Source organism: Engystomops pustulosus, chromosome 5, assembly GCF_040894005.1.
Source record: "Engystomops pustulosus chromosome 5, aEngPut4.maternal, whole genome shotgun sequence".
In the NCBI taxonomy this organism is placed as follows: Eukaryota; Metazoa; Chordata; class Amphibia; order Anura; family Leptodactylidae; genus Engystomops; species Engystomops pustulosus.
The window spans coordinates 58,644,315-58,666,251 of NC_092415.1; the positions used below are offsets into that span (position 1 = coordinate 58,644,315).

The window sequence follows — 21,937 nt, forward strand, 5'->3', positions numbered from 1 at the left end:
CCCTTGCACCCCTTCATTACATGTATATTACACTGCACCCCCACATCCCCCCTTGCACCCCTACATTGCATGCATATTACACTGCACCCCCACATCCCACCTTGCATGTAATGTAGGGGGGCAAGGGCGGATGTGGGGGTGCAGTGTAATATGCATGTAATGTAGGGGGGCAAGGGGGGATGTGGGGGTGCAGTGTAATATGCATGTAATTTAGGGGTGCAAGGGGAAATGTGGGGGTGCAGTGTAATATGCATGTAATGAAGGGGTGCAAGGGGGAATGTGGGGGTGCAGTGTAAAATGCATGTAATGTAGGGGTGCATTACACTGCCCCCTTTCACCCCTACATTACATGCAGGTTACACTGCACCCCCACATCCCCCCTTGCACCCCTATATTACATACAGGTGCAGTATAACTTCACATACCCCAGGGCAGCTCTATCCGAGGACATGCTGAGTGGCTCCTCCCCGTCACATGGTAATGACCTCATCAAAGGTCCTTTACCATTGTACATTGTACAGTGTGCAGGAGCCTGTGGGGAAAGTGAAGATGCGCCCTGTGCCTGGTCCCCGCAGACCACCCCAACCACCCCCCCGGAACCCCGCCCCCCCATCCCGCGGGGGGGGGGGGGGGGGGGGGCTTCGGTGCCGATTTTTTTTTTTTTTTTTTTTTTATCTTTTAATGAAAAAAAAGTCCGACACTGCCCGGGCCCCCCCCTAGTGTCTTAGAGTCCGGGCCCCATAGGGCAGTACCAGTTGTACTGCCCTATCGGCGGCCCTGGGGTCATCTATGGCAATGTTTTCATCAAAACTTTTGTCATCCCTGGAATGCGTTTTTCTTATCTCCAGCAATCCACACCTGACAAGAGAAACCAGAAGCTCTGTTTTCGCAGAACTCACAAAAATGTGAAGGCTTTATTTACATGGATAAACAGATAACACATCAAATCATGGGCACAATGAACAACTCTTGTACTGTTGCTTGGTGCTACAGGCAGCTTTTATATGCATTATGTCCTTAGAAATTTGCTGTCTAAAGTTAGCATCGCGAAGGCAGCAAAGCGCAAAAGTTATGTTAAAGGTAATAGGGGCAATGCCATTTACTTGATCTGGCCCTTATATGGATGGGTGCAGGGTGGATTTAGACTGCCTTGGGCCTCGGTTGTACAAATAGTATAGCCCCTACAAGTCCCGAATTCACTTCTTACATATGGTACTAGAATCAAGCTTCTTGAATAATGGAGGATGCGTCCCTTCTGCCTGCTTTTAACCCCTTAAGGACGCAGGGTATTTCCGCTCATTTCTCACTCTCCATCTTCAAAAATCCATAACTTTTTCATTTTTCCGTGTAGCTGTGAGCTGTGTGCGGGCTTATTTTGTGCATAACAAATTTTACTTTCCCGTGATATTATTTATTACTCCCTGCCCTGTAGTGGGAAGCCAGAAAAAAAATCCAAATGTGGAAAAAAAAAATTTAAAACGTGTGTGCGTCACATTGTTGTGGGCTCAGTTTTTATGACTTTCATTCTGCGTTCCAAATAACACCTCTACTATTCTTTGGTTCGGTACAATCGTGATGATGCCAAATTTATATAGGTTTTATTGCGTTTTAATACATTTTCTAAAATTAAATGAATGTGTACAAAAAAGAAGATAAAAATTTTGCCATCTTCTGACGCTAATAACTTTTTCATACTTTGGGGTACGGAGTTGTGTGAGGTTTCATTGCTACCATTTTGAGGACTGTGCAACATTTTGATCATTTTTTTTATTACATTTTTTATGTCATGTAAAAAGGTGTAAAAGTCGCGTTTCGGACATTTGGGCGCCATTTCCCGTCTCGGAGGTCACTAACCCAAGATGGTCAGATCGTTCCTACCATATACTGCAATAAGACTGTATCGCAGTATATGGCATTTCTGTTGTGGACCCACTGTACTCTTTAATAAGTTTAGCTTTGGGACACTCCCAGGTCCCAGGGGCTTTCTCCGAGTGTCCCAGATGGTTTTCTGGGGATTTTGAATCAGATACAGTCCAAGTTCAGGGCATGAGGCAGGCAGATGAAATGTGAGCTGAAGATGATAGTTAACAGAAGACAAACAGGATTCAAGATATAGCCCAAAGAGTAGGGCAGGCAGAAGCGGATCAGAGTTGTGTCAAGTTGGGGTGGTCAACAGAGCAGAACACATAATAAAATTCTAGTCCTAGAACGGAGAAAGGAAGTAAGAAAACTCTGAACCTTGCTAGGTTTTAACCTTTTTTTGCACCCATATTAGCAAAACATGCCTTTTAATATTAAAGGTGATGACCATTTTGCAGGAGACCCTTTGGTTGTGGGTCTACTGGTCCTTTAAATTGCAGGAACTGGCGCATGTGCCAAAAGTCCCACAAGTGAAAGGCAGGCAGAAGAGAAATGCAGTCATGGAGCAGGATTCAGCCAGAGTATGAACCCCTCAACACAAAGAGGTGTGTCAATCTACAACTTATTCTTTATATGGAACCCCCTGAGGACATGCATCGGGTTCCTCCTGACTTCTCCTATCTGTCCAACAATGATGGGCAAGGTCTCTCTGCTAACTGAATACATACTGTTGTATCTCGCTTATGTCCTCCCACCTGGGTCAATTCATTATCTTTGTACCTAAAGGGTATACATTGTAAATCACATTCACTTCACCTTACATTCCATGTTTATCATCTTTTGTCACTTTATATTTATATATGGTGGTTCAGTGAGATTTTCATGGCATCCCCTTAAACTATTGTGCAATGCACTTTTGTTTACTGTTATTCATTTTCTGAATTTTTGTTTCATGTATGTCCTGTAGATTAAATCGATACATTTAGAAGTCTATATGAAAATTATTACTTATAGACAGGGAAAAAGTTGCTTCCTGTTGGGGCACCATGTTCCCTTGTCTAGATGTTTCTTTCTATAGACTGGGGTACAAGGGGCCACCATACTTTTGATTATAGGGAGCCGTAAAAATAATAATAAAAAACCTTTTAGAAAAGAAAAATTAATTAAACATTTCTTCCAAAGACATATATAAATAAACCACACAGTTCTAGTTGCTATCAAGCACAGGACAAGCACAGGCAATGCTAGAACGAATATTTCATATCCTATATGGGGGTGCTGTTAAAAATGCTGGTTCCTTTCAATTTTAGCAATTTTCTATCATGATTATTCTAAATAAAAAGTAAACTCCTTACAAAATGAGAAATGTTTACAGCTGCTGCACATACGAATAGCTGACCTAGGCCAAAGGGTATGGGATGTAAAGTTAGGTCAAGGGCAATTAACACAATAGCAAAGACTGCATACAAAGAGGGCAGTATAACTCAAAGTAAAAAGACCTAATAAAAACATAAAATAAAGACCTTCCCTTTCTATGAAGGACCCCTTTGTGGCCCTTTTACCTTTTCACTCTGTAATGCACACATCTAATTGTGTGCACTTTACTACCATGCCAGTGCTCTGCTCTGGTAGATTTGATAAATCATTCCATTATTCTACAGCTATGTGTGCACTTTCACTTTAGTAAACAGCTAAGGGGTAAACTGTAAAAAACTGTTTTTGGGTCTAAAAACATTCCTACGGATAGACATCCAACATTCAATGCCCCCATCGATGAGCCATTCAGAGCAGCTGTAGAACAGAGAAGTAGAACGGAATTAAGATGGTGGCTGATGGTTGTTTCAAGCAGCAGAATTTTTATTAACTTATTTTTTAAATTATTTTACAATGTTCCCTTATAAAGAATGGCCATTCTACAACCTCTTGTGTCACCCCCTCATCCTCATAGTCTGTAAGCTCTTGTGAGCAGGGCCCTCACTCCTAATGTTCCATATGACTGTTCGTTCTGTGTAATTCAGACTGTGTAATTCAGACATATTTGCATATGTCCCCTATGATTTGTAAAGCACTACAGAATTTGATGGCGCTATATAAATAAAGATTATTATTATTCTCTGTGTAATGACTTGGCCAAGTCACTGCAGGTAAGGAGCTATCGTTGGCCAATTGACTGCAAGGTTCTTTGGTTGCAAAACAAGCTCAAATCATCATCTTTTTATCACCAGGCTTGACTGTTAGAGTTTAAATCCCGGGTTACGTACAAGATAGGTTCTGTTGTTCTTAAGTTGAATTTGTATGTAGGTCGAGACCGTATACTTTATAATTGTAGCTCCAGACTAATTTCTTTTGGTTGCTGTGACAATTGGATTTTAAAAATGTTGGATTGTCACAAGAACCAGGATCAACAAATCTTAATTTCAGACACCTTAAATAACTGTTATAAGTGTTTATTGTAGCCTAGGGCTAAAGTACAGTAAATTACCAATATCCAGTGGTCCGTTTGTAACTAGGGGTCATCTGTAAGTCAGGTGTTCTTAAGTAGGGGACGCCTGTAGTTGATTTTTGGTAAATGGGGTGCCTGGCATCATAACATATCAAGGTCTGTTCTCTCCACATTACAGTGTTGCACAAGCCTTGTTTGTGCAGATGCAATTTTGCAATGTAAAGCCACGCTGTCATGTTGTTGTTTTTTTTTAAAGAGAAAATGGACTTTTACTTGGCAACCCTCACAAATAAGCCATTTTTTATACTTTTCAGTTGCAGCCCTGGCTACAGGTGGCAAGTATCAACTACCATCTGACTTGCAATGGTATGCCCGATGGTATGTAGACCTGCAACTCCGCCAGGTCTATCCTTGGGCTGGGCAGAAATGACAATGAATCCCTCTAGGGCTTCCAAGAACTCTGGCTCTTCTTCCAACAAAACGGTTGTTGAGATGACAGCAGGGGTGCAGCTAGCAATCCTGTTGCTTGAGGCAAGCAGTGAAATGGCAAGCCCCCGCCCTTCTTATCAATGGCACAACTTGATTGACAATTCTACAAGTACAGGAAGACTTGTCTATGAGGCAGCGTTCACATACAAACCCAATTTAAGCAACTTCTGGATTTAGATGCTTTAAGACCTAAAACTTGCAGGACCTGTTGTTCACATGTTGTCGATTCTAAACCAAAAGCATTTAGGTCTTAAAGTATCTGCATTTGGGAGTAACGGTTTTGAAATGCGTTTCAAAGTGCAGTTCAAGCAAAATGTGTGAAAACAGTAAAATAAATATGTAAAATTTAAGAACCCCTAGATGGATACAGATATAAGAGCAGAGACTTGTTGCATTTAGCGCTTCCAGAGACTTTATAAGCACCAAAAGAGATGTCCCACTCCTTAAATAACACAAATATTTCAATACAAATATAGTTCAATAATACCAGGATCAAATATCCATAGTAAGTAAAGAAAGCACACAACACAATCACCAAAGACACCACTTTTCAGGGAAAAATAATACAGCCACATCACTATCCTGACAAATATTACCACTACATAATAGCTCAATAATATCAGCATACCCTCAGTCCTACTGTTCCATATGAATGTTTGTACTCTGTAATGTAATATTGTATTTGTATATTTCCCCATTTAAAGCGCTACAGAATTTTATGGCGCTAAATATATTATTATTATATTGTTAATATACACACACATAAGCAAAAATGTATCCATACAAAAACATTATCTATTTTCTTATATTTATTTTAGGTAAAAAAAAAAGAGTATATTACCACTACACATACCTTTATCAAGATGAACAGAGAAGCAAGAGCCACAGCTGTTTTTTCTCAAACTCCATTGACCCAGGAGCCTCTTCCTACATCCATGAATTCATTTAAAAACCTGGAGGAACTACTGGAAGAGGAGTCCCGCACATGGTGGGATCAAACCACCTTAAAAGCGTACTTGGATAAGAACTACATTCCAAGGGGTCTCAGAGTGAAAAAAATTCCGTCAAATATTTATTCAGAGACATTTGTCACGGAGTGGAACATGATATTATCGGAATGCTCATCTAAATTAATGAACTTAATCGTCAAAGAGGAGACAACCAAATTGCAGGAACTTTCAACCAAAATAGAAGAAATACGACAAATCCTTAAGGAGAGCACATCCAATACGGATTATGATACACAAAATCTAAGAATCCAACAACATATAGAGTCCCTAGAGGAAAAGATAGCCACCACCAAAAAGAGTAAATGGCTACGAGAAGAATATGACTATATTAACAACCGGGTGTATGAATGGGGAAGGTGGGAGAGGCCTCCATATACACCCAAGTCAATCTTACGGAAATCATACAAAAAATCCCGCCAACAGAAAGTGCCCAAAGTTAGCTTCCTTTCTACAGATCAGGAGTCCTCTGATTGTGCGACCCAGGAATCAGAAAGTGAAGCCATTGAAAGCACCCCGAAGAAACCTTCTTATTATAAGAAAAAAAGAAACTCCAAATCAAATCTACAACAAAAAAACGAAGAGGGGGGGAGAAAACACCACAAAAGCAAACGGCATCCCCACATGGACACTGAGGAGCAACAACAAGAGGAAATAGGTAACCTTGACATCGTCAATTTGTCTTCACATATATTGACTGAATCACAAGAAAGATTGCTGTCTTTAGGTCTAAATTTTGTACCCACAAAGAATTTTGATATTTATTCTACTATCTGTGATGTCAATAAATTTGTACGGGACCTCACGGTCAGGAGGCATTTCCACAGCGAACTGGAGGTGCCCCCTGGTCCGGAGACGTTGGATAATACCACAGTTAATGTATTTAAACAAAGAACATTCAGGGAACAGATTACGCTGTTGGACTTGATGTCCTTGGATACAGAGCAGCCTATGACTGACACAAATTACAATATAAATCAATTTAGAGTGAAAAATTCTAATTTTTATCCTCTAATGTCTAGGACAGACTGTATGGATTTACTTCAAGAAAAAGTAGAGGCAGAACTAAGACAATTACAACACAACGAGGTCAAATCAAAACATAACTTACCCAATCCCCTGAGAAAAGCTCTTAGAGAAATATTAGAATGGGATGACATAGTTGTCCGTATGTCCGACAAGGGGGGCTCAGTTGTCCTTATGAATAAAAATATGTACCATGAACAGATTTTGTCTATTCTAAATGATTCTAATACATATAGAAAGGTTGCAGAAAATCCTATACCACTTTTTAAAAAAAAGTTTGATACAATTGTGAAAGAGGGAGTGAGCTTGGGAATCTTCACAGAAACCCAAGCAGAAAATATGGCAATAGATAAACCCGTGATACCTATTATGCATGCCCTTTCCAAAACACATAAGGGTATTACACCACCCCCGATGAGACCTATTGTCTCCGGCATAGGTTCACTTAATGAACACCTATGCAGCTGGTTGGACATGATATTACAACCACTGGTACGAAGAACCCCGGGATATCTCCAGGATTCCAGGGATGTGTTGGCATCGTTAGAGGATGTTACATGGTCCAATGATTTTCATTGGCTCACATGCGATGTGATCTCTCTGTATCCTTCGATCCCTCACAATGTCGCACTTGTTGCCTTGGGGTTCCATTTAGATAAATATACAAATTACAACAGGGAATTCAAGGAATATGTTATGGATGTCTGTTTATATCTACTAACCCACAACTTCTTTATGTTTGACAACTTGTTTTACATCCAATTGAAGGGAGTTAGTATGGGGGCTAAGTTTTCCCCCTCACTAGCCAATCTCACCATGGCCTGGTTGGAGGAGAAGGCCATTTTCAACCATGACAATCCGTTCCTGGGGGATGTGCACTGGTATGGCAGGTACATCGACGATCTCCTGATCATTTGGACCGGGGATGTGCCTGCCATACCAGTGTTCGTTGACTATTTAAATAATAACGAGTATGGTTTACGATTTACATCTCACACAGATAAGAACAAAATTACCTTCCTGGATCTTGCCCTTGAGGGCTCCCCAGGTAATAAGATTTGTACATCAACATTTAGGAAACCAACTGCGGGAAACACCACATGCAACATCTCAACACCCGTCACACACCATTAAAGCAATTCCCGTAGGAGAGCTCACTAGAAGCAAAAGAAACTGTAACAGGGAAGATTTATATAATACAGAAAAACACAAAATTTGTAATAGACTTACAAAAAGAGGCTATCCACCCTGGACATTGACCAGAGCGGATAGTAGAGTAGATAAAAAGGACAGAAAACTCCTATTAAATAAAAACAAAGAGACTAATAGAAAGGACACAACCAAAAGAGCCACAAATGTACCCACAGCAATATTTCAATATAGCCCTCAATTCAAACAAATATCACAAATCATTCATAATAATATCCCAGTATTAAAAACAGATCCTGTTTTGGACAAAATATTATCAAAGGGACACAGAGTTGTCTCACGAAAAGGTAAAACTTTGGGCAATATGTTGTCACCCTCCCTCTTTGAATCAAAGAAACAAAACACAACCACGTGGTTAGAAACACAAGGATTTTACAAGTGTGCAGCTCCTAGATGTACTACCTGCAAATTTGCAGTAAACAAAAAGAAATTTTTTACCAATAGTGAGGGGAATCATGAATTCCCAATAAAGAGCTTCATTAATTGTAATTCACGTAATGTTATATATATCATTCTATGTTCTTCTTGTGACCTCATGTATGTGGGTCAGACCTCAAGAAAATTTAAAACCCGATTCTACGAACATCTATATGATATTTCCCATTCATTGGGACGTAATTTATCAGCAGCATCGAGACACTTTGTAAATACCCACGGAGGCAACACTAATGATCTGAAAACATTTGCTATAGAAAAGATACACAAACCAACTAGAGGGGGCAATATTAGTGATATTTTTTGTAATCGGGAAGCATTTTGGATTTTTAATTTAAATACTCGCTCTCCATTTGGTCTGAACATAAGAAAGGAAATGATGTACCATTACTGCAAGAAATGAGTTAATCCTCAAGTTTGAACATTCAACTGCTGCTCTGACACATTAACACATATGGTGCACAAAAAACATATATCCCAAATAGGCGGTAATATAATAATACCATTATGTGTAAGAGGAAACATCAAGTGTCGTTTAATTTTAAATATGTATTTTTCTTCTGTTTTTTGATTTTAGTCCTGTGACGCCGCCCCGCGACGTGATCGCTCCCCACGGGATGATGAGGTAATCCCCGTCTCCAACCCAAGAGCGACACTGTCGCGGGACGTCATGTTTTCCTTATGTCATCTAAATACTAACTGGTTACTATGTTTAATAACTTAAATACATTGTAAATTAGAAATTTGAAACAATGTAATTGTATGGTTACCGGAGTATGGGTATCGGCCCTCCACTCTCATACATATTCATGATTTAACCGGAAGTGATGTAGAGGGAGGGGTTAGGATTACGTCACCGGGAGGGAATTTTAAATGTGAGTCAAGATAGTTTGTCATTATATGTTTGTCATGATTAAGAGTGGAGTCTCCGCTCGAAACGCATAGACACTAAGACGCAAAGATGCATTGGAACCTTCTTTTGATACGTGCAAAATAAAGCCTTGTTGTATTGGAGTTTTTGGCTGGACCGTGACCTTTTTCGTATTTGGAAAAAAAAAAAGAACTTGCTTTACCTGTTCGATTCCTGGGTGCTAGAGATAAGCGAACATACTCGTTCGAGCATTAGCGTACTCGAAACTGCTCGTTGCTCGGACGAATACTTCGCCCGCTCGAGAAAATGGCAGCTCCCGCCGTTTTGCTTTTTGGCGGCCAGAAACAGAGCCAATCACAACCCAGGAGACTCTGCACTCCACCCAGCATGACGTGGTACCCTTACACGTCGATAGCAGTGGTTGGCTGGCCAGATCAGGTGACCCTGGAATAGACTAGCCGCTGCCCGCGCTGCTCGGATCATTCTGTGTCTGGATGCCGCTAGGGAGAGAGCTGCTGCTGGTCAGGGAAAGCGTTAGGCTGTTCTATTAGAATAGTGTTAGGCAGGAGGGATTCAACAAGAACCCAACAGCCCTTCTTAGGGCTACAATAACGTTATACTTTTTTTTTTTTTTATTTGCAGCTAGTACCATATTGTGAGGAATTTGCAGGGGGACTTGCTACCGTCGTGTTTAGCTCTTAGTGACACACATATCCACCTCAAACACCGAAGTGGAAAATTTATTAGGGGTTTGATTTCAATTAGGCACAGTCTGCCATTTACTTTTTATTTTACGTTTATTTTTTCGTAACTCAGCGTCATCTCATCTGGCATAGCAGTGTGCTTTCATACTTGGCTAGAAAATAGCCATAGCAATAGGATAGCATCGTTTGGTTTTAAAAACTAAAAAACACAAAAAAAAAACCACAAAAAAACACAAAAAAAAGTTTAAAAAAAATTAAAGTTATAACTTTCATTTTCAAAATGTTTAACCCGAGGGCTAGGGGTAGAGGACGAGGGCGGGGACGTGGGCGTCCAACTACTGCAGGGGTCAGAGGCCGTGGTCCTGGGCGGGGTGAGACACCACCTGCTGATGAGGGAGCAGGGGAACGCCGCAGAGCTACACTCCCTAGGTTCATGTCTGAAGTTACTGGGACTCGTGGTAGAGCACTGTTGAGGCCAGAACAGTGCGAACAGGTGATGTCGTGGATTGCCGACAATGCTTCGAGCAATTTGTCCACCAGTCAGTCTTCCACGCAGTCCACCCATGTCACCGAAATCGGCACTCCTCCAGCTCCTGCACCTCAGCCTCCTCCCCCCCAGTCTGCCCCCTCCCAGGAAAATTTGGCATTTGAACCGGCATACTCTGAGGAACTGTTTTCTGGACCCTTCCCACAGTCACAAACCACTTGTCCGGTTGCTGCTGAGCAATTTTCCGATGCCCAGGTTTTCCACCAGTCGCAGTCTGTGGGTGATGATGACCTTCTTGACGTAGTGGAAGAAGTGTGTAAAGAGGTGTCCGACGATGAGGAGATACGGTTGTCAGACAGTGGTGAAGTTGTTGTCAGGGCAGGAAGTCCGAGGGGGGAGCAGACTGAGGGATCGGAGGATGATGAGGTGACAGAACCAAGCTGGGTTGATAGGCCGGGTGAACACAGTGCTTCTGAGACGGAGGAGAGTCCTTGACCAGAACAGGTTGGAAGAGGCATTGGTGGGGCCAGACGGAGAGGCAGGGCCAGAGCAGGTGCATCAGCGCCAAATGTGTCACGTAGTGAAGCTCCCGTGGCGAGGGCTCCCGCGGTGAGGGCTAGATTTTCAGAAGTCTGGAGGTTCTTTAAGGAAACACCGGATGACCGACGGACTGTGGTGTGCAACCTTTGCCAAACCAGGATCAGCAGGGGTTCCACCACTACTAGCTTAACTACCACCAGTATGCGCAGGCATATGAATGCTAAACACCCCACTCAGTGGCACCAAGCCCGTTCACCTCCGGCCGTGCACACCACTGCTCCTTCCCCTGTGTCAGCTGATAGTCAGCCCCCTGCCCAGGACCCTGGCACAAAAACCCCATCGTCACCTCCACGATCCTCCACAGCATCCACCAGCGTTCAGCTCTCCATACCCCAGACGCTGGAGCGGAAACGGAAATATAGTGCAACCCACCCGCACGCCCAAGCCCTTAATGTCCACATCTCCAGATTGCTTAGCCTGGAGATGCTGCCCTATAGGCTAGTAGAGACCGAGGCCTTTCGCAACCTCATGGCGGCGGCCGCCCCTCGGTATTCGGTCCCCAGCCGCCACTACTTTTCTCGATGTGCCGTCCCAGCCCTGCACCAGCACGTGTCAGACAACATCATCCGTGCCCTGACCAACGCCGTTTCTGACAAGGTCCACCTGACCACGGACACGTGGACGAGTGCTGCTGGGCAGGGCCACTATATATCGCTGACGACACATTGGGTTAACTTGGTGGAGGCTGGGACCGAGTCTGACCCTGCGGCTGGTCATATACTGCCGACGCCGAGGATTGCGGGGCCTACCTCGGTCCAGGTCTTTCAGGCCTACTATGCCTCCTCCTCCTCCCACCCCTCCTCCTCCTCCGAACTACCATCCGTGGGCATGGCGCCATCAGTTGGTAGCTCTAGGCACAGCAGCAGTGCCGTCGCTAAGCGACAGCAGGCGGTGCTCAAACTGCTGAGCCTAGGCGATAAAAGGCACACCGCCCAAGAACTATTACAGGGCATCACGGCGCAGACTGATCTGTGGCTGGCACCGCTGAACCTGAAGCCAGGCATGGTTGTGTGTGACAACGGCCGTAACCTGGTGGCGGCTCTGCAACTCGGCAGACTGACACATGTGCCATGCCTGGCCCATGTGTTAAATCTGATAGTTCAGCGTTTCCTCAAGACATACCCCAATCTGTCTGATTTGCTCACGAAGGTGCGCCGCATCTGTGCGCATTTCAGGAAGTCCAGCACAGATGCTGCCACTCTCAGGGCAGCGCAGCGCCGCCTCCAACTGCCCGCTCACCGACTGTTGTGCGACGTGCCCACGATGTGGAATTCAACATTAACCATGTTATCCAGAGTTTACCAGCAGCGCAGAGCGATTGTAGACTGCCAGATGTCAACTTCCACCAGAACTGGTAGTCAGGTCAGTCAGCTTCCTCAAGTCTACAATGAGGAGTGGACGTGGATGTCTGATATCTGTCAGGTGCTGAGTAACTTCGAGGAGTCAACACAGATGGTCAGTGGCGATGCCGCCATCATCAGCCTCACCATCCCGCTGCTTGGCCTGTTGAAAAACTCTCTGATCAGCATGAAGTCGGAAGCTTTGCGCTCGTCACAAGAGACGGGGGAAGAAGATTCCCTTGTTGATAGCCAAAGCACCCTTAGGTCTGTTTCTCAGCGCATATCGGAGGAGGTGGAGGTGGAGGAGGATGAGGAGGAAGAGGAGGAGAATGTTGGCGAGACACAAGAGGGGACCATTGTTCAGTCCTTCACTGTTCAGCGTGTATGGGCAGAAGAAGAGGAGTTGGAGGAGTTGGAGGAGGAGGAAATGGACAGTCAGGCCAGTGAGGGGAGTGAATTCTTGCGCGTTGGTACTCTGGCGCATATGGCAGATTTCATGCTAGGCTGCCTATCCCGTGACCCTCGCGTTCAAAGAATTTATTCCAGCACCGATTACTGGGTATTCACTCTCCTGGACCCCAAAATCTTTCCACTCTCATCCCTGGAGAGGAAAGGAGTGTGACAATGCATAAATACCAGCAGGCCCTGGTGCACAAGCTGAAACAGTATTTCCCTTCTGACAGCGCTAGCGGCAGAGTGCGTAGTTCTGCGGGACAAGTAGCGAGGGAGAGTAGGCGAGCAGGTAGCTTGTCCAGCACTGGCAAGGGTACGCTTTACAAGGCTTTTGCCAGCTTTATGTCACCCCAGCAAGACACTGTCACCTGTCCCCAGTCTCGGCAGAGTAGGGCTGATCTTTACAGAAAGATGGTGAGGGAGTACGTAGCTGACCATACCATCGTCCTAAATGATCACACAGCTCCCTACAACTACTGGGTTTCAAAGCTGGACATGTGGCACGAACTGGCGCTGTACGCCTTGGAGGTTCTTGCCTGCCCTGCCGCTAGCGTGTTGTCCGAGCGGGTTTTCAGTGCAGCTGGTGGCATCATCACCGATAAGCGTACACGCCTGTCGACTGACAGCGCTGACAGGCTGATGCTTATTAAGATGAATAAAGCCTGGATTTCTCATAATTTCCAAGGAAGCTCAACCTGAATAATTTATGCACTCCTCCTCCTCATTTTCCTCCTTCTCCTCCTCTTTGTACACTAAAGCAGAGGAAACTGGCTATTTTTTGACAGGGCCCACTGGCTCTAGCTATAGTACTTTATGCATTTAATTTTTCTGGAGGGCCACCTACCCGGTCCTCTGTTTTAAACAATTTTTGGGACTGCCACATACAGGCACTCAATCTATTCAATTTTTCTGGAGGGCCACCTACCTGCTCCTCTGGTTTGAAAACTTTTTTGGACTGCCACATACAGGCACTCAATCTATTCAATTTTTCTGGAGGGCCACCTACCTGCTCCTCTGGTTTGAAAACTTTTTTGGACTGCCACATACAGGCACTCAATCTATTTCATTTTTCTGGAGGGCCACCTACCTGCTCCTCTGGTTTGAAAACTTTTTTGGACTGCCACATACAGGCACTCAATCTATTTCATTTTTCTGGAGGGTCACCTACCTGCTCCTCTGGTTTGAAAACTTTTTTGGACTGCCACATACAGGCACTATCCAAATTAAATTGTCTCCATAGCAGCCTCCACACGTTGTCTCCATTGCTACCTCCAAAAGTCGTCCATATAGCTGCCTCCATACATCGTCCCCTTATCAAACGAGGTGTGTCAGGCAGAAATTTGGGTTGTTTTCATGGATTCCACATCAAAGTTGTTAACTTTGTCGCCACCCTGCTGTGTAATCCACAAAATATACTGGCAAACTTTTACCATTTACGGATATTATTTCAGCGCTTCTTGCGCATCTGTTTACATTCCCCTCACCCGCCATATCCCAAACTTATAAGAACGCTACTACACTTAACTTGGTGGAGGCTGGGACCGAGTCTGACCATGGGGCTGGTCATATACTGCCGACGCAGAGGATTGCGGGGCCTACCTCAGTCCAGGTCTCAAAGGCCTACTATACCTCCTCCTCCTCCCACCCCTCCTCCACCTCCTCCTCCTCCGAATTACCATCCTTGGGCATGGCGCCATCAGTCGGTAGCTCTAGGCACAGCAGCAGTGCGGTCGCTAAGCGACAGCAGGCGGTGCTCAAACTGCTGAGCCTAGGCGATAAAAGGCACACCGCCCAAGAGCTATTACAGGGCATTCCACATCAAACTTGTTAACTTTGTCGCCACCCTGCTGTGTAATCCACAAAATATACTGGCAAACTTTTATCATTTACCGATATTATTTCAGCGCTTCTTGCGCATCTGTTTACATTCCCCTCACCCGCCATATCCTAAACTTATAAGAACGCTACTACACTTGATCTTATACAAAAGGTTCTTAGAAGTGCTGTTTGGGGAGTAGCCTAGAGACAGGGGCTTGGATTGGCGAAAGCTCGCCTAGCAGCGGAGCGCCAGCTCCATCCCAAGATCCAACTAACATAGTTTTAACTGCAGCACCCTTAATCTACTACTAGTTCACTGCCTCCATACATGGTCCCCTTATCAAACGAGCTGTGTCAGGCAGAATTTTGGATTGTTTTCATGGCTTCCATGTTAACTTTGTCGCCACCCTGCTGTGTAATCCACAAAATATACTGGCAAACTTTTATCATGTACCGATATTATTTGAGCGCTTCTTGCTCACCTCCTTCGGTTCCTCTCTGCCACCCATTGGTTTGAAGTTTGAGTCCATTTAGGGTATGTCGCCATGCCACTCTCTAGCCTGCCGCTGCCTCTGCACGCCGTCCCCTATAGTGTCAGAGTCAATTATTGGATGTTTTAGATGCTATCTAGCTTCATTCTGTCACTCTGTCATGGCCATGCTGTTGCCCATAATTTTGGCATAATGGTGCGATTAAGCAGCCTCAGAGGCATCCATGCATGCTGCCCCTGCTGTTTCCTGTCCATTTCCATGGTGTTTCCATCCTTTTCTGAGGTTTCCAGGTGTTTGGCCAAGCTTCCCTGTGCAGAGCCTTAGTCCCCTTGAAAAATGCTCGAGTCTCCCATTGACTTCAATGGGGCTCGTTATTCGAGACGAGCACTCGAGCATCGGGAAAAGTTCGTCTCGAATAACGAGTACCCGAGCATTTTAGTGCTCGCTCATCTCTACTGGGTGCATCTAAGAAGAAGCACTGCAGGTCTATTGTTGTAGGTAGGGGATAGGGACAAGAAGTGCTGCAGGAGCACAGATTGGAGTTGCTAAGCACAGTGGAGACTCTGTCAAAACCAGATGTCTGCAGCACTGAACAGTGCTGTGCAGCGTATGCCACTCTGTCTCCACTTATGTAACATCTCTGTTGGGGACCACTGGGAGATTTTACAGCTCATCCCACCAAGAGTGTCCTGAAACTGCACTGCACTGAAACTGCAGAACACCTTACCAAGCCCCCATCTTCAATGACTCAACTGCCATGCTGCACTGTAGAAAATAAAACCGCTAAACCTCCCACATGCTGGTTCCCAAAAGCAGGGAACAGAGAGGGAGAAGGGCAGAAGGGAAGCAGACAAGCTCCTCATATGAGAATGAAGACCACTGCAGATGATCTGTTCGAAAGATCAGCAGAACACTTGGCAAACCTTTGTCATTCATATAATTTTTGCTACTTCTAATCAGCCAATAAATCAGCATTCAAGAGCAGCTGTCTTGAATCTGACTTTCTTAAATACTGAGCTGGACAGGCTGTATCACATCAAAACTGCCGCCCCCTACAGGCTGGAGAAAAGGCCGCCTGAGGAAAAAATTCTCACTTTGCCTCCAATGGTGTAGCACTGGAGGACAGCTTTCCTCTTGCTGGAGCCTCTGCTTCGCAGGGTGGTGATTTTTGGTTTTAACAGCATATTAGGGAATTTAGGGAAGAGATACAGGAGATCCTCAAAAAGGTTTAGAGCAGTGATTTTCAAGCTTTTTTGAGCCGCGGCACACTTTTTATCCTTAGAAAATCCTGGGGCACACTACCAACCAAAATAGCTCAAAATGACACTAAAACAGTCATAAAAGGCCTCCCTTTACTAATAAAAAACCCCTAGCGGCCTCCCTTTACTAATAAAAACCTCTAGCGGCCTCCCTTTACTAATAAAAACCTCTAGAGGCCTACGTTTACTAATTAAAAGACCCTAGCGGCCTCCCTATACTAATTAAAAGACCCTAGCGGCCTCCCTTTACTAATTAAGAGCCCCTAGCGGCCTCCCTTTACTAATTAAGAGCCCCTAGCGACCTCCCTTTACTAATTAAGAGACCCTAGCGGCCTCCCTTTACTAATTAAGAGACCCTAGCGGCCTCCCTTTACTAATTAAGAGCCTCTAGCGGCCTCCCTTTACTAATTAAGAGCCCCTAGCGGCCTCCCTTTACTAATTAAAAGACCCTAGAAGCCTCCCTTTACTAATTAAGAGCCCCTAGCGACCTCCCTTTACTAATTAAAATGCCATAGAGGCCCCCCTTTACTAATTAAAAGGCCCTAGATGCCCCCCTTTACTTATTAAAATGCCATAGAGGCCCCCCTTTACTAATTAAAAGGCCCTAGAGGCCCCCCTTTACTAATTAAAAGGCCCTAGAGGCCCCCCTTTACTAATTAAAAGGCACTAGAGGCCCCCCTTTACTAATTAAAAGGCCCTAGAGGCCCCCCTTTACTAATTAAAAGGCCCTAGAGGCCCCCTTTTTACTAATTAAAAAGCCCAAGAGGCCCCCCTTTACTAATCAAAAGGCCCTAGGGGCCCCCCTTTACTAATTAAAAGGCCCGAGAGGCTTCCCTTTACTAATTAAAAGGCCCTAGAGGCCCCCCTTTACTCGTTAAAAGGCCCTAGAGGGCCCCCCTTTACTCGTTAAAAGGCCCTAGAGGGCCCCCCCCTTTACTAATTACCGAGCATCGCGGGTGTAACCGTGACAACTCAGTGACCATTCGTGATTGGCCCAGCCAGAGCCCTGTCCTAAATCCAATTGAGCATCTCTGGAGAGACTTAAACATGGCTTCCACCAATGTTAACCATCCAACCTAAGGGAGGATCTGCAAGGAAGAATGGCAGAGGATCCCCAAATACAGGTGTGAAAAACATCCATCATTCCCAAGAAGACTCATGGTTGTACTAGCTCAAAAGCTGCTTCTATTCAATACTGAGCAAAGGGTCTTAATACTTATGACCAAGTAATATTTCAGTTTTTCTTAGCAAAAATATCTTCTTTTCTGCTTTTTCTGACAAGATGGGGTCAGAGTTTACATTAAAGAAGCAAAATGAAAAGAACTTTTTGATCTTACCAATTGGCTTCAAAATAACAAAGAGTAAAAAATTTAAAGGGATCTGCATACTTTCTGTACCCACTGTACAAATAAATTGGCCACAAATTTTTAGCATATTCTGTGGATCCACCCCAAAATGGCAATGCTCTTTTCCCTCTATCACTCTAGTGCCTGCGCGGTCCTGCTCTCTAGGAGTGGTGGCGCCAGCCGGAATCCTGTGGGGTAACAGATGTCACAGTCATTTGAATGTGGTTGGCATGTGTTGTCCCGGTGATCTGGGAAACACATCAAGTGCTGTTGTGGATGTTTTAGTCCACTAACCAAATAATATACTTATCTGTAAGGACAAGTGATTTCTGTCCCACATGTTCATTGGTACTTCTCTCCTTTATAGTCCTCTCTCCGGGAGACAGTGGAGGCACTTCCATAAGGACAACTGGCTATGGCAGGATGATTACACTTCTCATTATAGTGTCCTATATGACAATACAAGTCCAATGTACTTGCCTTGGAAATGTTATCTTACTGTTGCCCCTAATCAGTACAGAATTGGGAATATATGCTTTATCCCCTTCCTGAAGGGAATAGTATGGGCAACGTCGGATGCATGTACATGGAGAGGGCTTACGGGTTGAGCTCTCTCCATAGCCGGTAAGTCTTTGCTGCATATTGTAGCAAAGACTTACCGGTAACACCCACGATCGGTGCTAACATGGCACCGCCATCTTGGTGACGATCGTATCTCCCCGTGATGTCATCGGGTAGTGGCGATCGGTTGCCATGACAGCCTCGGGTCTGCCGAAGACCTGAGGCTGTCTCGTTTTACAAACCAAAAAAGAAAGAGGCAGCCCAATTTGGTACAGCAGTATATCACCGCAACTCCCAAAAAAACTATGCAATACACAACCCAAAAGAGAGCCAGAGGAAACCTCAATAAATGAATAAAATAAACAATATACTTTATTAAAGTGACAATGCACACATTACAAAAACATGTATTAGGACAGAAATGGGGGGGGGGAACAATTTGGCCCCTGATGGAAATTGGGGCAACCATCGAAAACATAAGCGCCTGTAGGAGATTAGCTCCGGGGATCGTCGTCTCCTAAGCAGACGACCAGCACACACAGGGAATTCACACAATGTGAGTAAGGTTAAGACTGGCCTCAGCCAGCTTTATTTGGCAGTACACAAACTCAAAACATAAAAATAATACCTAAGCCTCTCCGGCACTTACTATACATCGAGGTTCCCTACCTCACCAGGTGCTGGCCTACTGCCAGCCACCCCAAAAAACACAGTAACAGTTCACTGCCACCGCTCCACAGGCCTTTGCCGTAGCCTGTCTCTTCCCCAGGGTGGAGCCCAGTGTGAAGTCTGCCCCATCTATTAGTGCAGCCCCTCCAGCTGAAAACTAATCAACTTAATTAGACAGACCCAACTTTTCCAGGTCTGTCTTCTACTCAGCTTTTCATAAGGCAAAATGCACATTTTATGCCCAAAAGCTTCTCTAGTGGCAGCCACCCTGCCACATATCCTCCCCCTGTGATCAAGGCCGTAGGCCTGATCAATAAACTTAATTCTCCCTCCGGGGTCAAAGCTCCTATATTGGGGTCTAATCCCTACGGTTCCTAGAAGCACTGTAGAGACCCTACTATCTACTACATCTTCTATACCTGGAAAAAGACAGCTTTTTTCCTTAACTGCAGGAGACACAGACAGCTCAAAATTAGTCCCAGCATCTCTTCCTTCATACAACTGATCATCTTCAATCATGTCTCTATTAACAATGATAGATTTTCTTCTCCTCTTTCTCTTGCCTTTTACTGGAGACTCCACATACCCCTCAGGGCTTGGCATGGTTAGGCCCCATCTCTTCATCACCTTGTGGATGCCGTCACACCGGTTACCATCCACTGAGGCATATGCACTGTGCTTTTTCCCCTTAGCATTGCACACGACACGCACGGGTTTGCCCGTTTTCCAGTCTTCAGCTTCGGCACCTTCTTTGTCATTGAAGGGGGCATTACCGTTCAGAACCAGGGCACGATTCACATTGGTGAGCTTCTGGTCACATGTCTGCAAAGCTGTGCGCTTGCTACCTCTGAGGTCACAACCTCCGCTCTCGGTGTAGGTGAAACTCATCTCAACATCAGCATCATCCTCATCACTTCCAGCTAACACTTCGGACTTCGGACCCAAGTCCTGGCATGGACTTTCCACAATGGCAGCCTTAAGCTCTTCATGGCTTGCACTAGGTTCCTGGCTGACCTCTTCCTCGGTCAGTCCTTCATACGCCTTGCTGGCCAACACCTCAGTCTTCACCGAGTCTTTCCTGTGTAGGAATTTCGAGGGCTCTGTTGACATTATATCAGACACCGTCTCCTCACATCCACTGCAGTCATCACCCGGTATATCTTCAAGGCACTTCTCACCATCCAGACCATCTTCACTTTCGCTCTTCAGATGATCAGGCAGATCTACCGTTGGGTGCAGCTGTGCTGGAGTCTCTGTAGGGCCCATCTGGGTATTCCTCCACTTGCCCAGAGAATGCTGGCATGCACTATGACAGAGACGAGACGACAGAGCTTCCACACGTACACAGCAACTCGGCTGGTCCCTTTGTTGTAGACTTGGCGCCACTTCAACCTTCTCCACAGGTTCAGCAGGCTGAGACAGCTCTTCACCTGTCTTCGGGAGGTAACCATCAACCCATTCTTCGGATTTTCCCAAGACTGTATTCAGGCTACTGGTTATAAGCGATCCCACTTGGGTGGCCATCACGGTTGAGACTACAGACTTAGTCACACCCACACCGCCTTGTCCTGCACCAGCTTCCCAGCCCAATATACCGGACATCGCACCTGTAATAGTGTCTCGGGCACCAGTCACTTTATTTGTCTTCAATACGGATTTTCCATTTGGCTTCTGAAGAAAAGCCAGGTTGGACTCCCGTTTCCCCAAACCTTTGCAAGCAAAGTCATTACTTGTGGCAACCGGTGGCTCCAGAATGCCTATGAGAGGCCTTGATCCAGTCACTGTAACGTCAGTCAAGGGCTTCTCCTCCTTCTCAGCAACATCACGATCACTGCGGATGCATGGGCGACCTTCCCTCACAGAGTTGTAGACTGCACTCACCACACTGCAGGCAGAACTACCAAAGGGCTGGTGCATCACATGTTCCACCACCTTCTGGGGATCTGGGGTCCCCTCATCCGTAGGTGTATGATTAAGAGTGGCGCTTCCACCCTGTTCACACACAATTTCAGTCAGCACGCCATCATGCGTATTCTGCGGTTCATCAGCAGGTGTACAGGGGTCTGGTTTACGCCTGGTCTCCTTCCTAGGACACTTCTGGTGCCACATCACGACAGAACACACCTGGAGGTCGGCATCACCATTTTGGCACTTTCTTTTGTTCCCCGAACACGTACACATGTGAACCTCCCATTCACTTTTCTTTGCAAACACTGTATCACAGAAAGGACAGTACGAGATATCAATCTTCAACTCATGTTTCTGTAATATATGTCTCTTTAGATCATCTTTTCTTCTATAAGACACGTGACAATTGTAGCATTTATACCAGTTATTCCGCAAACCAGTATTCACATGACGCTTCAGTTTATTGATGCTTCTTCTGGCCTTGTTCACACACGAACTCAGTACCTCAATCTCCTCAGAAGCCTCAGGTGTATCAGATGTCTGGTCTCCCCCTGACATTTCCTGAACACTGATGTGAGACTCCTCCACAGGTGACTGACACAGGCTATCCTCACCTCCTGCAGGTTCTGAGCGAGTAGCTGCTTCTCTAGGGCTCTGTTCACACTCACTGTTTGTGTAACTCTGGGCTGAAGGGAAACCACTAACAATCAGGATCTCATTATCTTCACCTGCCCTTGCTATGGTGGTATCCCTATCTGAACTGCCATTAGCTACATTACACATCTCAGGCTCGCTACCTGTGTCATTACAACTCACCACCTCTAGGGGCACCTCTGAGCTAACTCTCTCAGTATCTAGGGCTGCACCTAGTTCACACTCTGCATAATTCTGAATAGACATTGTAACGCTATCAGATGTTATCGGCATTGCAGAATTGTCACATGTTACAGGTAGTGTCATA

General features: G+C 45.1%; 1 protein-coding gene across 1 annotated transcript; it reads left to right on the top strand.

The window, feature by feature from the left end:
- The first annotated feature begins 5,660 nt into the window (after nucleotides 1-5,660).
- LOC140134019 (uncharacterized) lies at nucleotides 5,661-9,286 on the top strand. Its single transcript, XM_072154684.1, has 2 exons — nucleotides 5,661-6,457; nucleotides 9,047-9,286. The coding sequence occupies exons 1-2, from the start codon at nucleotides 5,728-5,730 to the stop codon at nucleotides 9,052-9,054; spliced, it is 738 nt and encodes a 245-aa protein (XP_072010785.1). The 5' UTR covers nucleotides 5,661-5,727; the 3' UTR covers nucleotides 9,055-9,286.
- The last annotated feature ends 12,651 nt before the right edge of the window (nucleotides 9,287-21,937 follow it).

Excerpts from the sequence above, each read along its gene's own strand:
- LOC140134019 (XM_072154684.1), top strand. The coding sequence starts at position 5,728 with ATGAATTCATTTAAAAACCTGGAGGAACTACTGGAAGAGGAGTCCCGC.